General features: G+C 38.1%; 2 protein-coding genes and 1 non-coding gene across 4 annotated transcripts in view; 2 read left to right on the top strand and 1 right to left on the bottom strand.

Moving 5' to 3' along the window:
* RAD9B (RAD9 checkpoint clamp component B) overlaps positions 1-7348 on the bottom strand; it is a 32170-nt gene extending 24822 nt beyond the window's left edge. The window contains exons 1-4 of the mRNA XM_059894094.1: positions 7212-7348; positions 1802-1872; positions 490-639; positions 161-275 (exon numbers count right to left, since the gene is read on the bottom strand). Of these exons, the coding sequence (XP_059750077.1) occupies positions 161-275; positions 490-639; positions 1802-1872; positions 7212-7248 (373 nt within the window). The 5' untranslated portion in view covers positions 7249-7348. The remainder of the gene's footprint in view (positions 1-160; positions 276-489; positions 640-1801; positions 1873-7211) is intronic.
* Positions 2086-2158, top strand: TRNAG-CCC (transfer RNA glycine (anticodon CCC)). The gene has a single exon. It is a non-coding gene; the product is annotated as a tRNA-Gly (tRNA).
* A 90-nt stretch (positions 7349-7438) lies between the features above and the next one.
* Positions 7439-14819, top strand: VPS29 (VPS29 retromer complex component). Of its 2 annotated transcripts, none has more exons than XM_059894824.1 (4): positions 7439-7544; positions 11868-12059; positions 13827-14062; positions 14315-14819. In XM_059894824.1, exons 1-4 carry the CDS (start codon positions 7542-7544, stop codon positions 14430-14432), a joined length of 549 nt encoding a protein of 182 aa, XP_059750807.1. In that variant the 5' UTR covers positions 7439-7541; the 3' UTR covers positions 14433-14819. The 2 variants fall into 2 exon arrangements, with proteins under 2 accessions (XP_059750807.1, XP_059750806.1); XM_059894823.1 differs by having other exon boundaries at positions 7527-7583.
* The last annotated feature ends 367 nt before the right edge of the window (positions 14820-15186 follow it).

Below are 15186 nucleotides of genomic sequence, written 5' to 3'. Positions count from 1 at the left end.
TACAGAGACAAGATAATATTTATAACCGCCCTACCACAAAACTATACAAATTCTAAGCAGTAGTGCAATGGGAAGTCTTGATATGCGGTTTGAATATTCTAAACATGAAAAATATTAACAAAACACACACATACTTTAAACTGGATTTAATTATACCTACCATGTCTGCAGAAGAATTGAATAACTACTTTGCACTTATCAGATCTGGTAAATATTTTGCATTTCTCCACATTTCTTTCGAGGGAATTCAGACATCTAAAGATAGGCAGAATTGACTGTAACACAAACACATTATAGAAGAGCACATACTTAATATGGTTGCTTGATTAGTTTAAAAAAAACCTAACAAAAGAAGAGTAAGTATATTCGTAAATGAACAGACTGTCTTGCGTGCCATTTAAACCAAGTATTAAGTACAGAATAGGTGTTATGCCCTATATAATGAATATTTCTACAATACAAGAGAAAACCATGCCCACTTACTCTTACCTTCATTCCCAATTTGCAATTTAAATTCGATATTGTGTCACTATCATTCGTTTTCACCGAGGTTGACCATTGATAATGTTGAAAAAACACAGGCGAGAAGAGGACACATCCATATGCTGACCGACAAGAATTCACAGATCTTAAAGCAAGCTAGAAAAATAAAATAATAGCTATACACAAAAAAATCAACTTTAATGATTAATTTAAAAAATTCTATTATGTTTAACATCGCACTGAAATGTGTCTGGGTAAGGCTATGGGATGTGAACTGCATGATATGGACTACATTATACACATAAGTTATAGTACTGATGTAATATGGACTGCATTATACAGTGTGCATTTAATTTGCATACGTACACACATCTAAACGGAATATATTATATATAGGTATTAAGTCTAAAATCCTGCATGCTGAAATTGTATTTTTCTCTTGTTTGTTTGTTTTTGGTAACAAGAACATATTTATAATTGTAAAAATGTAAATGCCCACAGGGGCCTTAACTTTAAAGCACAAAGTGGCAGAAGGTAATATAAAAGGGAGTAAAAAGATTGCAGCAAAATTTTCCCTCGCCTAAGGGGAGAAACTGTTAGTCAGCCAACTACTGCCACTTGGGAATGCAGGCCCCAAACTATCAGATCTTCTGAGTTTTCAACAGAATCAGGAAATTCAGATTTTTATGTGGACTCTCCCAATTACTAAGTGTTAGAAAATTATTTCATTTTCAAAAAAAAACATAGTGCAGGCCCCACAAAACATTTCTGCAAGCCATATCTAGCCTCTTGACCACCAGTTTGTTTCTTCTGGCTTAAATCAACTGTGTATGATTTTTTTTTTTTTTTTTTAAAGTATTTATTTATTTATTTATGGCTGTGTTGGGTGGGTCTTCGTTTCTGTGCGAGGGCTTTCTCTAGTTGTGGCAAGCGGGGGCCACTCTTCATCGCAGTGCGCGGGCCTCTCACTATCGCGGCCTCTCTTATTGCAGAGCACAGGCTCCAGACGCGCAGGCTCAGTAATTGTGGCTCACGGGCCTACTTGCTCCGCGGCATGTGGGATCCTCCCAGACCAGGGCTCGAACCCGTGTCCCCTGCATTGGCAGGCAGATTCTCAACCACTGCGCCACCAGGGAAGCCCAACTGTGTATGATTTTTAAGTTTACCACGCTCTAGATGTATTTAGATATGTAAAATAAAGATGAACAGTGAAAGGGCTGATTAGAATTTCTGGATTTCCTAGTTAACATTCAATCTGGACTGGGATTTATAAACATCTTCTTTTGTCCTTAATCTATTAGTTAAATTTCTTACTTACACCTTTTTCAGAAGGGTCTAGCCACAGCTCATCACTAACTCGTGAGAGTGCTTGGATCGCTTTCCCAAATACTATGGAGAAAAAGAAAGGTGCCTTTTACATTCTTTTTCTCAAACAATAAAATCATAGGACTACTTCAGCATTCACAGGACTCAAGATAAATTCATAAAGAACAGTGTTTTATAGACTAATGCTACAAATTGTTTTAAGAAATACAGTATAATACCCTTGGCAAAATGCCAGACACACAGTAAGTGCTCAATAAATTAACAGAATGAGGGATTTCCCTGGTAGTCTAGTGGTTAAGACTCTGCCCTCCCAATGCAGGGGGCCTGGGTTCAATCCCCAGTCAGGGAACTAGATCTCGGGAACTAGATCTAGATCCTGCGTGCTGCAACTAAGACCCAGCGCAGCCAAATATATAAATAAATATTAAAAATAAATAAATTCACAGAGTGAGTGTGTGAAATAATAAAATGCAACAAAATTCTTCCTTTCTATATGTTCACAGTGTTGCATGGAACTATTGTGGCAAGCCAGTTTCCATACTAATGCATTTTTAAACTTGGTTTAAATAAATGTATACCCCCCACCCCCCAAAAGTGTGAAAACAGAGCATATAGGAGATGGTTTGAAGGGTTTTAATAACTTCACAGGCGGCAAAGTCAAAACAAGTCATGAGAGAGAAATTAGAGGAATTCAAGATGTATCTCTGATGTTTGAGCACAGAACATGCCAGATCTTCCCAGAAAACACAGTTAGATGCCCTGTCAGAAAGAGAGGCCAGGGCTGGATGAAATATTGGTCTTATCTGGTAAGACACCATTAGTGTTCTTATAAATTATGAATAAGTAAAAAATATGGCAAACAGATATGGGCTACTATGCAATAAAAATGGATGGCCATATCAATCCATGGAAAAGTAGAAAAAAGGAAAAATAATTTCAGAACATAAAATCAGATTATTATGCTTAAGAATCAGAGTTGGACAGTTACAGAAAGATAGAGAAGATGAAAAGGCAGAGGGCTATGTACCAGATGAAGGAACAAGAAAAAACCCCAGAAAAACAACTAAATGAAGTGGAGATAGGCAACCTTCCAGAAAAAGAATTCAGAATAATGATAGTGAAGATGATCCAGGACCTTGGAATAAGAATGGAGGCAAAGATTGAGAAGATGCAAGAAATGATTAACAAAGACCTAGAAGAATTAAAGAACAAACAAACAGAGATGACCAATACAATAACTGAAATGAAAACTACACTAGAAGGAATCAATAGCAGAATAACTGAGGCAGAAGAACGGATAAGTGACCTGGAAGACAGAATGATGGAATTCACTGCTGCGGAACAGACTAAAGAAAAAAGAATGAAAAGAAATGAAGACAGCCTAAGAGACCTCTGGGATAACATTAAACGCAACAACATTCGCATTATAGGGGTCCCAGAAGGAGAAGAGAGAGAGAAAGGACCAGAGAAAATATTTGAAGAGATTATAGTCGAAAACTTCCCTAACATGGGAAAGGAAATAGCCACCCAAGTCCAGGAAGCGCAGAGAGTCCCATACAGGATAAACCCAAGGAGAAACACGCCGAGACACATAGTAATCAAAGTGGCAAAAATTAAAGACAAAGAAAAATTATTGAAAGCAGCAAGGGAAAAACGACAAATAACATACAAGGGAACTCCCATAAGGTTAACAGCTGATTTCTCAGCAGAAACTCTGCAAGCCAGAAGGGAGTGGCATGATATACTTAAAGTGATGAAAGGGAAGAACCTACAACCAAGATTACTCTACCCGGCAAGGATCTCATTTAGATTTGATGGAGAAATCAAAAGCTTTACAGACAAGCAAAAGCTAAGAGAATTCAGCACCACCAAACCAGCTCTACAACAAATGCTAAAGGAACTTCTCTAAGTGGGAAACACAAGAGAAGAAAAGGACCTACAAAAACAAACACAAAACAATTAAGAAAATGGTCATAGGAACATACATATCGATAATTACCTTAAACGTGAATGGATTAAATGCCCCAACCAAAAGACATAGACTGGCTGAATGGATACAAAAACAAGACCCATATATATGCTGTCTACAAGAGACCCACTTTAGACCTAGGGACACATACAGACTGAAAGTGATGGGATGGAAAAAGATATTCCATGCAAATGGAAATCAAAAGAAAGCTGGAGTAGCTATACTCATATCAGATAAAATAGACTTTAAATTAAAGAATGTTACAAGAGACAAGGAAGGACACTACATAATGATCCAGGGATCAATCCAAGAAGAAGATATAACAATTATAAATATATATGCACCCAACATAGGAGCACCTCAATACATAAGGCAACTGCTAACAGCTATAAAAGAGGAAATCGACAGTAACACAATAATAGTGGGGGACTTTAACACCTCACTTACACCAATGGACAGATCATCCAAAATGAAAATAAATAAGGAAACAGAAGCTTTAAATGACACAATAGACCAGATAGATTTAATTGATATATATCGGACATTCCATCCAAAAACAGCAGATTACACGTTCTTCTCAAGTGCGCACGGAACATTCTCCAAGATAGATCACATCTTGGGTCACAAATCAAGCCTCAGTAAATTTAAGAAAATTGAAATCATATCAAGCATCTTTTCTGACCACAACGCTATGAGATTAGAAATGAATTACAGGGAAAAAAACGTAAAAAGGACAAACACATGGAGGCTAAACAATACGTTACTAAATAACCAAGAGATGACTGAAGAAATCAAAGAGGAAATCAAAAAATACCTAGAGACAAATGACAATGAAAACACGACGACCCAAAACCTATGGGATGCAGCAAAAGCAGTTCTAAGAGGGAAGTTTATAGCTATACAAGCCTACCTAAAGAAACAAGAAAAAGCTCAAGTAAACAATCTAACCTTACACTTAAAGAAACTAGAGAAAGAAGAACAAACAAAACCCAAAGTTAGCAGAAGGAAAGAAATCATAAAGATCAGAGCAGAAATAAATGAAATAGAAACAAAGAAAACAATAGCAAAGATCAATAAAACTAAAAGTTGGTTCTTTGAGAAGATAAACAAAATTGATAAACCATTAGCCAGACTCATCAAGAAAAAGAGGGAGAGGACTCAAATCAATAAAATCAGAAATGAAAAAGGAGAAGTTACAACAGACACTGCAGAAATACAAAGCATCCTAAGAGACTACTACAAGCAACTTTATGCCAATAAAATGGACAACCTGGAAGAAATGGACAAATTCTTAGAAAGGTATAACCTTCCAAGACTGAACCAGGAAGAAATAGAAAATATGAACAGACCAATCACAAGTAATGAAATTGAGACTGTGATTAAAAATCTTCCAACAAACAAAAGTCCAGGACCAGATGGCTTCACAGGTGAATTCTATCAAACATTTAGAGAAGAGCTAACACCCATCCTTCTCAAACTCTTCCAAAAAATTGCAGAGGAAGGAACACTCCCAAACTCATTCTATGAGGCCACCATCACCCTGATACCAAAACCAGACAAAGACACTACAAAAAAAGAAAATTACAGACCAATATCACTGATGAATATAGATGCAAAAATCCTCAACAAAATACTAGCAAACAGAATCCAACAACACATTAAAAGGATCATACACCACGATCAAGTGGGATTTATCCCAGGGATGCAAGGATTCTTCAATATACGCAAATCAATCAATGTGATACACCATATTAACAAATTGAAGAATAAAAACCATATGATCATCTCAATAGATGCAGAAAAAAAAAAAAAAAAAAAAAAAAAAAAAAAAAAAAAGAAAAAAAAAAAAAAAAGAATCAGAGTTGGCTGGCTTCCCTGGTGGCGCAGTGATTAAGAATCCGCCTGCCAATGCAGGAGACACGGGTTCGAGCCCTGATCCGGGGAGATTCCCACATGCCGCAGAGCAACTAAGCCCGTGAGCCACAACTACTAAGCCTGCGCTCTACAGCCCGTGAGCCACAACTACTGAGCCCACGTGCCACAACTACTGAAGCCCACGCACCTAGAGCCCATGCTCCACAACAAGAGAAGCCACCGCAATGAGAAGCCCACGCACCACAATGAATAGCCCCCACTCGCCGCAACTACAGAAAGCCTGCGCGCAGCAACGAAGACCCAACGCAGCCAAAAATAAAAAAAAATAAAAAAAAAAAGAATCAGAGTTCGGGGAATTCCCTGGTGGTCTGGTGGTTAGGACGCCGCAATTCCACTGCCAAGGGCCCGGGTTCAATCCCTGGTGGGGTAGCTAAGATCCTGCAAGCTGCACGGCACGGCCGGAAGTGGGGGTGCAGGCCTCAAACTGAGAAAGAGAGGATGACTAGGGGGAAAAAAAGAGGCGTTTGTCCCTTTTTACCACTTCACATTCACCACTTCTTCCTGGAGCTAGCTAATGAAGACCTTTCATTCATTCAATGAGTATTTATTGAGCACCTAGTATGTTCCAAGGACGGTACAAGCCAAGGCAATGGGGGTATAGCAATGAACAAGACGGGTTTACAGCTCCTCCCCTCACAGGGCTTAGAGTCATGGAGGAAAAACAAATTTAAACAATCATACAAATAATCACTTATTGAGAACTAAGGTACACACTGCAAGAGAGAACTTTCTAGAACTCTGAGAACAGCAACACTGGGGGGGGCTTGTGCTTTCCTTTCCTGTTAATACTGTTGCACAGAGGTCGTCAACACAGGGGAAGCCGGCTGCAACACAAGATGCCTTTCAATAATCACTTTCAGGTTATGGTCTGTACGACCATTACTTTTCTAAATAGAGACTTTCTGGAGTAACTTACATGTTTAAAGTACCATTTACAATAAACAATAGTTCTTGTACATTCCCATTCATTACTGAGCTCTTTACCTGCATTTTATTCCTACAACAAACCCTATAATGAAGATGCTGTTACTATTCTCATTTTACAGATGAGAAAACTGAGCCCTGAAGTGATTCCGTGGCTTGTCCCAGGTCATACATTAAAAATTCTAGAATTTGGAAAAAAATACAGGTTTATGCTTTTTTCTCATGGCACTAAAGTACTTTTACTGTCCAAGCATTGTTTTTCCCAACTTCCCACACAGTCCTTATCGTCCCGAGTTTCAAGCTGCCCTTCCAATATCTGTCCGGATAGTGCAACTTCATTTTATGGACACCTATGAATATAAATATTATGCATAAATAAAAGCAGATGGGCCGTCATTCGCCCCTCAGAAGCTAACAGGACCCTGGGTGGGTGGGTGCTGGCTGTGGCCAGGCCTTGTGTCCTCAGCCCCTAGGCAGAAAGGCAAAGGTCAAGAAACTAGACGATGGTGTAAACTTCCCCATGAACCCTAGTCTTTCCCTTTTCTACACAGAAAGGCAAAAAAGGCCTCTGCACCTTTCACCTGACTGCCGCTCATCCCGCACTTCAACATGGCTGCGATCCCTAAAAAAGTCAGCCACTCGGCGCGCCTCAGCTCGAGGGCCCCAGGTGCCCGGATGTTGCCCGCGCTTTCGGAAACTTCGCGATCTTGGCCACCGCCCCACCACAATTTCCCAAAGAACAACTTCGCTTTACGGCGGGGAAGAGCCTACGCGGGCCTCCGTAGAGCTGTCTCTCGCCGACTTCTCTTTTCATTGGTTGTGAGCGAGGTGGGCGGGTCGTCGAGGCGTCTGAGGAAGAGAGGGCGGCGGCGGTTGCGGTGACGGAGCGGAGCCCAGTGACAGGATGGTGAGGGCGGCAGCTGCGGCGACCGAGGCCTGCCTCTCGGTTGGGGTGCTGCGTCGTTGGGAGCCGCTGGGAGTCTCTGGGCGAGGGCTTAAGCGATCCCGGAGGCCGTGGCGGGCGCGGCCGGGGCCCGGGCCTGGGGAAAGACAAGGGAGGAAAGAGAGCGGCCACCTCTGGGTGCGGCCAGCCCTGGCCTCGCAGCCCAGCCCCAGGAGCCAGAGGACGTCCGAGGGGGGAAAGGGTCCCTTTCGGCTGCTGCTTCTGTCACGAGCCCCTCACGCCCGAGCCGGGGAAGGCCTTTGGGTCTGTGCCTCGAGCGTCCCAGAGAAAGGAGCACGGGAACTCCGCCGTTTCCAGACGTTTCCTTGCTCCTTTCGCGGAAAAAGCACCTCCCGCTAGTAGGTAACCCACTGGTTACCACCCCCATGTGGCGAAAGCTGGCTTCTCGGAGGCAAAACGGGAAGAAGCAAGCACAATTCGCTACCCATTTTAGTTTGCTCTCTAGAGAAAGGGGATAAGAACTATCCCCTTCGCCCCTGAAATAACGTGCAGCTGCCATTGAAATGTGGCAGTGGGCCCTGAAAAGGACTGGATTTAGCTTTTAGGGTTGCTGGAACTACTTCCTCAGGCTGCTGCGACCCTTTAGAGCAGGATTCCTTAATGGTTTTCGAACTCCTTGAAATGGTTTGGAAATTTTACGTTTTGGAACGTTTTTCTGGTGAAAGGGCCATTGTTGGCAGCAAGGAGTAGTTTGGGAAGCTTTACGTCATTCGTCCATCAGATTGCCCAGATCATCCCCTCACCCCCAGTAGGTCGGTACCCCAAGACCTGCCTACGTGTAAACTCGGGAACTGCTGCCAGAGAGGGCTAATAGCGGTAATCAGAATTTCAAAGTGCCCTTGATCCCCTACAAAGTGAAGAACGGTTTTAAAAGGATTTCTGATGATCTTGGTATATGTGTTGCTGAAAAGAGACTTCTCTCTCTGATGAACATCCATTGCATTTTTAAGATGATCGTGATTCTGTGACCAGCAGCCTTTAAGGTGCCTTATAGATGTGACAGCCAAAGATTCATGGTCTCTGGTTCTTTAGCTTCTTTATGTATGTTAGAGACTTTAATCCCACTTTTGATTTTTGCTTCTAAACAGACTCCAGATTAGAGTAGTCCAGTTTACAGTAATTTTGAGACAGTTATCCCTGGGAGAAGATGAAATTACCTGACATGATTTCTATATTAATGTTTCTGAAGTTTTTTTGAGAGGTGAACACTTTTTCAGGGTAGTTGTACTGAAGTATCACTTTTCGTGTGAAATAGAACTGGGCAAAATTTAGAGTTAGTCGATTCTTTTACAATTAAAAGCATTTTATTTGGCAAAAGAGACCAGAAATGTTCAATATACAGTAGTATCCAGAGTCTATGGGCAGCAAATTCAAGTGTGGGGAAAGTCCAGATTTAGCTGGAGGAAGGTGTCTGTTTTTATCATCCAGTACATCCAATACTTGATAATGTATTCATAGTGCTGTGTTAGATCTTCTGTACAAAATGACCTAGCTGCAGCATAATTTTCCAACTACTAGAATTTTAAACATAGGAGGATTAAAATCAATATACTTGAAGAATAATTAGTCCTAAAGGATCCAGAAAATGTTAGCTTTCATTTAAGCTATTGCTGATGAATTTTCCAAATTGTTTTATAAAATTCTAAACAGAACAGGGAACAAAACGGATGGGAGTCAAAGTGGCAAATGAGATTAGGAAAAGTAGAAAAAATTTTAAGTGTGTGTGTGTGAGAGAGAGAGATATTTAATAGTACAGCAAATGGTTCTTTTGGTATTGTTTTGAGCAAAGCTGATTTTTAACATTTTCTTTCATAACACTCAGAAATCATTAACAGTTGTTTGCATATTCATTCGATGAGTTTTTTGTTCTTTTTTTGGTTTGTTTCTTTTCGTTGCTTTCTTTTAACATTGGTCATGTTTCACCCTTTTTTTTTCATTCCCCTGTCTGCAATCAACTTCTTCATTCCACTAAGGCTGGGCACAGAGTAAGTTTCTTCTCTTAGCTCCTACTAACAATGGTGGTTGGGTGCTGTTACTGGGATTTCACCCTTTTATGTCTATCAAATAGGAAGTAACCAAATTCCTATGCTTTAATTAGGTTGGTTCTTTATTTGAATTTAACAAGACTGCCATTTCCAGGATCTTTTGCTGTCTTAAAAGACTCTGTAATCTGTGTCTAACCTGAACTGTCCAAAGTGTGGAATTTGGGCAAAGACACTGCTCAAAGTATGGTATTTGTTATGTGACACTATTCCCCCTACAACTTAAAAAGCTGCAGGAAATCAAAGTCCTAGTAAGGATCCTTACTAATTTGAAATAGTTTCTGTGTGGCCATTCATAGTTATATCTTTAGACTGCTAATAGTCTAGGTACACTTGGGCATAATCCACAGTACATTATAGAATTTAGGTCATAGATCATTATAAAGTATCATGTCTTACTAATGTTCATTCTACCACATTCAGATTGAACAGCTCATTCATTATTAGGCCCAAACATTTTCAACCTGTATTAGACATATACCCTTAATTTATGAGTTTGAGGTTCTTTTTTTTTTAATATAGAAATCTATTTTTTTACCTTTTTCTCAAATGCCAGCTTCCCACATTAACTATGTACTTCAATCCATATCTGAAGGGATCCCCCTCTAAAGATGAAGATTGTTCTATCTCCAGGTACTTTTGTATTGATTATCACTGAGGGTGGAAACTATGTGGTGGTTTTTAGTTTTATGGATGTTTTGTCCACTAAGATCTGGATTGAAACAATTAATATGTCATTGAGCAAATACCAGCTGAAACTACTCTTTGTAAAGAAGCTTATTTAATAATTTCTTTTAAAGTGAGCTAGTTTTGTAACCTTGTGTTACCTTAGTTACTTTATGTCCCGATAACATTTTCTTTCCTTTGTAATCATTTTTTTTTTTTTCCTTTGTAATCATTTTGATATTTGTTGCAAGATGAATCAAGCTTATTGTGGTAATAATTTTAATTTTACACGTTTTGGTTTTGATTAATTTCAACTTACAAAGTCTGTAGTGGCCAAACTTTGCTGTTTATCCTGTTTTAGATATTTAATGTTTTCTTTGGTAATATTAAAGAATAGTCATGCGTTCTTTGGAACCAGTTAAAGGGCATGTACATTTATGGATGGGATGTCTGTGTGGGAAAGCATCCTGTCATAGAATGAAGGTGCTTATGCTGTCTACAGCCATACCACCCTGAACGCGCCAGATCTCGTCTGAAGGTGCTTATACCAATCGACATGGTGAAATTGACTCTCTTGTCCTTTGGAGAGCGAATACTATTTTTAAATGATCTTTTTGACATTATTGTGTTAAATGGTGTATATATGTCAAATCTTGAAATTTTAAAATTAAAAATCTGCAGGATTGAGATTTTTTAATTCTTTTATATTTATATGCAGAATTTGTTTTTGTCATCTGAGATTGTTCCAACTCTAAACCACCACCTGCTGAATTCGTCACTTATTTAGCTGATCTCTCTCTTTTTTTTAATGCTCTAATGCACATGAAAGATTAATTTGTTATTTTAAGTTTGGGAACTAAACTGAGGATACATAAGCAATTTAATCTAGACAAAAATATGACAGTTAGGATTTCTAATGATGAAGGAAAGAGAAGATAACAAAATTATAGTTCAAAAGCACATGTTTGCCCTATTGAAACTCTTTGCAACATAGGCTGTTTTTATTCCTCTGCAATGTATAGTTAATATTTTAAGTAACAAATATTGTAAATTTTGGTTACTGTTCCTCCAAATAGTTGTCAGTCTAGTAAATTACAGAATTAACTTTTTTTTCCTCTATCATTATAATTTTAACCATTCTTTTTATTAACATCCCTGGAATCAATATATGATGTTTTACATTAAAACTGCAGAAATATGAATTACCATATCAAATTCCATAGGGCCTGGTAGTATATTTTTCATTTTTCAATTTTTTTGAGTGTAATTTATAGGTCTCTAAATGAATCGCTTTAGAAAGCTTGATTTTATTCTTGATAAATAGAATGATTACCTGTATTGTGTGCACACCTATTTATGACCAAAATAAACTAAGATTGATTTAGAATCATATGTGTGTTTGTTTAAACACATGATAGGAACTGTGTGAATAACTTATGCTCTTTTGGGTTCTGGAATCTCTGATTAGTTTAATTTAAAAGAGGACTTATGGGAGGAGAATATCTTGTTTTGAAATCATGTTTAACATTACACCTTTTCTCACCTTGACACTTTAAAGTTGGTGTTGGTATTAGGAGACCTGCACATCCCACACCGGTGCAACAGTTTGCCAGCTAAATTCAAAAAACTGCTGGTGCCAGGAAAGATTCAGCACATTCTCTGCACTGGAAACCTTTGTACCAAAGAGAGTTATGACTATCTCAAGACTCTGGCTGGTGATGTTCATATTGTGAGAGGAGACTTCGATGAGGTGATGTACTTCCCTTTCCCTTCCCAAATATTTCCTTTCCTTTTTTTTTTCCTGTTGTGTTGATTATATATTAATTAAATATTTCCTTTTCTTGATTTTTATATATATAAGGTTTATTTTTGAGACCAGAGTTTCTCAACTGTTCAGGTTTGTTTTGCTTTTTTTTTTTTTTAGTTTTCCAATGTAAAATTATTACACATACCCCTCCCTTACAGTTTGAAAATCACTGATTTTAGACTGCTTAACAAACATATTACATACTTGTTCTAATTAAATTGGTATGGTTTTCTCACTATTTTTTGTAGTACTCTCATTTAGTTTACAAAGTTTTTGTCAGGAACTTAACCCGCCACCACCTCTGCTACCCTGTTCCAAGCTACTTACCACTTTACTGTGTTCCAGCTTCCTGACTCTATCCTTGCTCCCTCCACAGTTTATTCTCCACGTAGCAACCAGAGTGATCCTTTTTAGGTGAAGTAAGATTACATAACTTCTCTGCTGAAAACCCTGCCATGGCTCCCTATCTCAAAGGTTAACTATAAACAGGCATGAGGGAGTTTTGAGGAGGGGATAGACTTTTCTATATCTTACTGTGGCAGTGCTTACACAACTGTATGCATTTGTCAAAACTCCTTGAGTTGTACACCAAAAAGGGTAATTTTCCTGTACGTAAATTTTACCTCAATAAACCTAACTTTAAAGAAAAAATAAGGAGTTCTGAGTTCCAACTTTGCCCATTAATTAATAATGAGATTTTAGGCAAATTACATCCTCTTTCTTAGTTCCCTGCTATGTAAATATGATTGGAATAGATGATTTTTAAGACCCCTGACAGTGCTAACATTGTATGACCTAGCTTAATAAACCTGATTCTAGTATGAAAATTTTATTTTTCATTCCTGGGAATATAAGCTTTTTCATAAATTATTTAAATTCATTGGTGCTTTTTTTTTTTTGGTGTTAAGTTTGAATAAACTAGAGGTGGCATGAAAGTGAAAAGTGGGGTGGGGGGATGAGAAGGGAAAGGGCAAACATCTTGTCAATAATTCGAGTATAGGTTTGCCATTTGTTAAAAATATATTAGGGGTTCTGTTTATGATATGCTAAAGATAGTTTCAGTAGCAAGAATTAAATTTTTTGCTTGACCCTGGAGCCATAGTACCAGGGTTTGGATCTTGGCTCAACCACTTAATAACATGTGCTCCTAGGCAAGTTATTTTAACCTCTCTGTGCCTCAGTTTCCTCATCCATAAAATGGGGGTCATAATAGAACCTACCTCTTAGGATTGTTTGTAATTATTACATAGGTTGATATTTATAAACTTCTTAGAATAGTGCCTGGTTCATACTAAGTGCTACATAAGTTTAACTATCATTATTATTTTAAGCCATCTGTGTAACTGTTAAAGCCTGGGATATAATTTGAACATATCCTAGCTTACAGGTCATATTCCTTGGATTCTTAGATAGAGGAAACACAAATTTGGGGGAATTATCCTCTACAGAAAGCCGAAAAGAACTCATATTCTATAAAAATAAACTCAACAAAGGGATTGCATGATAAGTTCCAGTTTACCTAAAGTAAATTATGTTTTGAGCACTGTTGCAGCCTTAGAGATTGAGAAGAAATCAAATATATAACAAATATGTTGGTTGTGGAGCACTGTAGTAAAACACCCATATGAGATTGAATATTTAAGAAGGTTATTTTTTAAACCTCTATGTCTCTAAAATATTTGTTTTTCTTATGTCTATTTCGTATTTTAGAATCTGAACTATCCAGAACAGAAAGTTGTAACTGTTGGGCAATTCAAAATTGGTTTGATCCATGGACATCAAGTTATTCCATGGGGAGATATGGCCAGCTTAGCCCTGTTGCAGAGGCAGTTTGATGTGGATATTCTTATTTCAGGACACACACATAAATTTGAAGCATTTGAGCATGAAAATAAATTCTACATTAATCCAGGTTCTGCCACTGGAGCATATAATGCCTTGGAAACGTGAGTAGTATGCAATTTGGGAATTTGGGGGTTTCATAAAGTTAATAATTATACAAGTGACATTTCATAAAAGAGAAATGTGATTATTTAAATAATTATAGCCTTTTTGGCAATCTTCTATTGGTGATTATTCTTTTTAATATGTCTAACAACCAGATTTCTCCTTGAATCCAAATTGTCATGCTAAATTGAAATTTATAGTGCTACTGCTTTTTAGTACAAAACACTGACATTATTTATATTTTCTTCCAGAAACATTATTCCTTCATTTGTGTTGATGGATATCCAGGCTTCTACAGTTGTCACTTATGTGTATCAGCTAATTGGAGATGACGTGAAAGTAGAACGAATTGAATACAAAAAATCTTAAAGCGAGGTGTGTCCTGATGATGTTGGGCTTTTTTTTTTTTTTTTTCATTCCCCTGTTCAACTCAAGTAATTAAATGTTTAAGAGCCACAAAATTGTATCACTTTTATAATATTTTGCAGTAAAATGTAATCTCGTCTTCTGTTAATACAATGGTCTAAGCTTCTTGTAAACTATAAGATTATATTTAGTTTAAGTATATGATTTCTATGAAAAATCGTCCACCACACAGTAAATGGTCCCATGTTAAGAAAAATTTATCCTTGTAAATATCTTCATAGTTGATATTTGGAACTTTACTACCAAAGTAGTGCATGAGGAGAAAGAATCTAGATTTTCTTGTATACATTCTTCTCTTCTCCAGTAATAAACAGTTACCTTTCATTTATACTTTCTTGATAAACTGTGTTTTAATTTTTAAAAATTATGAAAATAAGAGGCCAAATGAAACTGCAGACAAATGTTACAGTGGTAAGGTAGATGAGATGACCTTTCAGAGCTCTTTCTTTTTTTTTTTTTTTTTTTAGTTTTTATTTATTTATTTATTTATGGCTGTGTTGGGTCTTCGTTTCTGTGCGAGGGCTTTCTCTAGTTGTGGCAAGGGGGGGGCCACTCCTCATCGCGGTGCGCGGGCCTCTCACTGTTGCGGCCTCTCTTGTTGCGGAGCACAGGCTCCAGACGCACAGGCTCAGTAATTGTGGCTCACGGACCTAGTTGCTCCGCGGCATGTGGGATCTTCCCAGAGCAGGGCTCGAAC

Source organism: Balaenoptera ricei, chromosome 14, assembly GCF_028023285.1.
Source record: "Balaenoptera ricei isolate mBalRic1 chromosome 14, mBalRic1.hap2, whole genome shotgun sequence".
NCBI classification, from domain to species: domain Eukaryota; kingdom Metazoa; phylum Chordata; class Mammalia; order Artiodactyla; family Balaenopteridae; genus Balaenoptera; species Balaenoptera ricei.
This window is presented reverse-complemented; position numbering and strand designations above follow the sequence as displayed.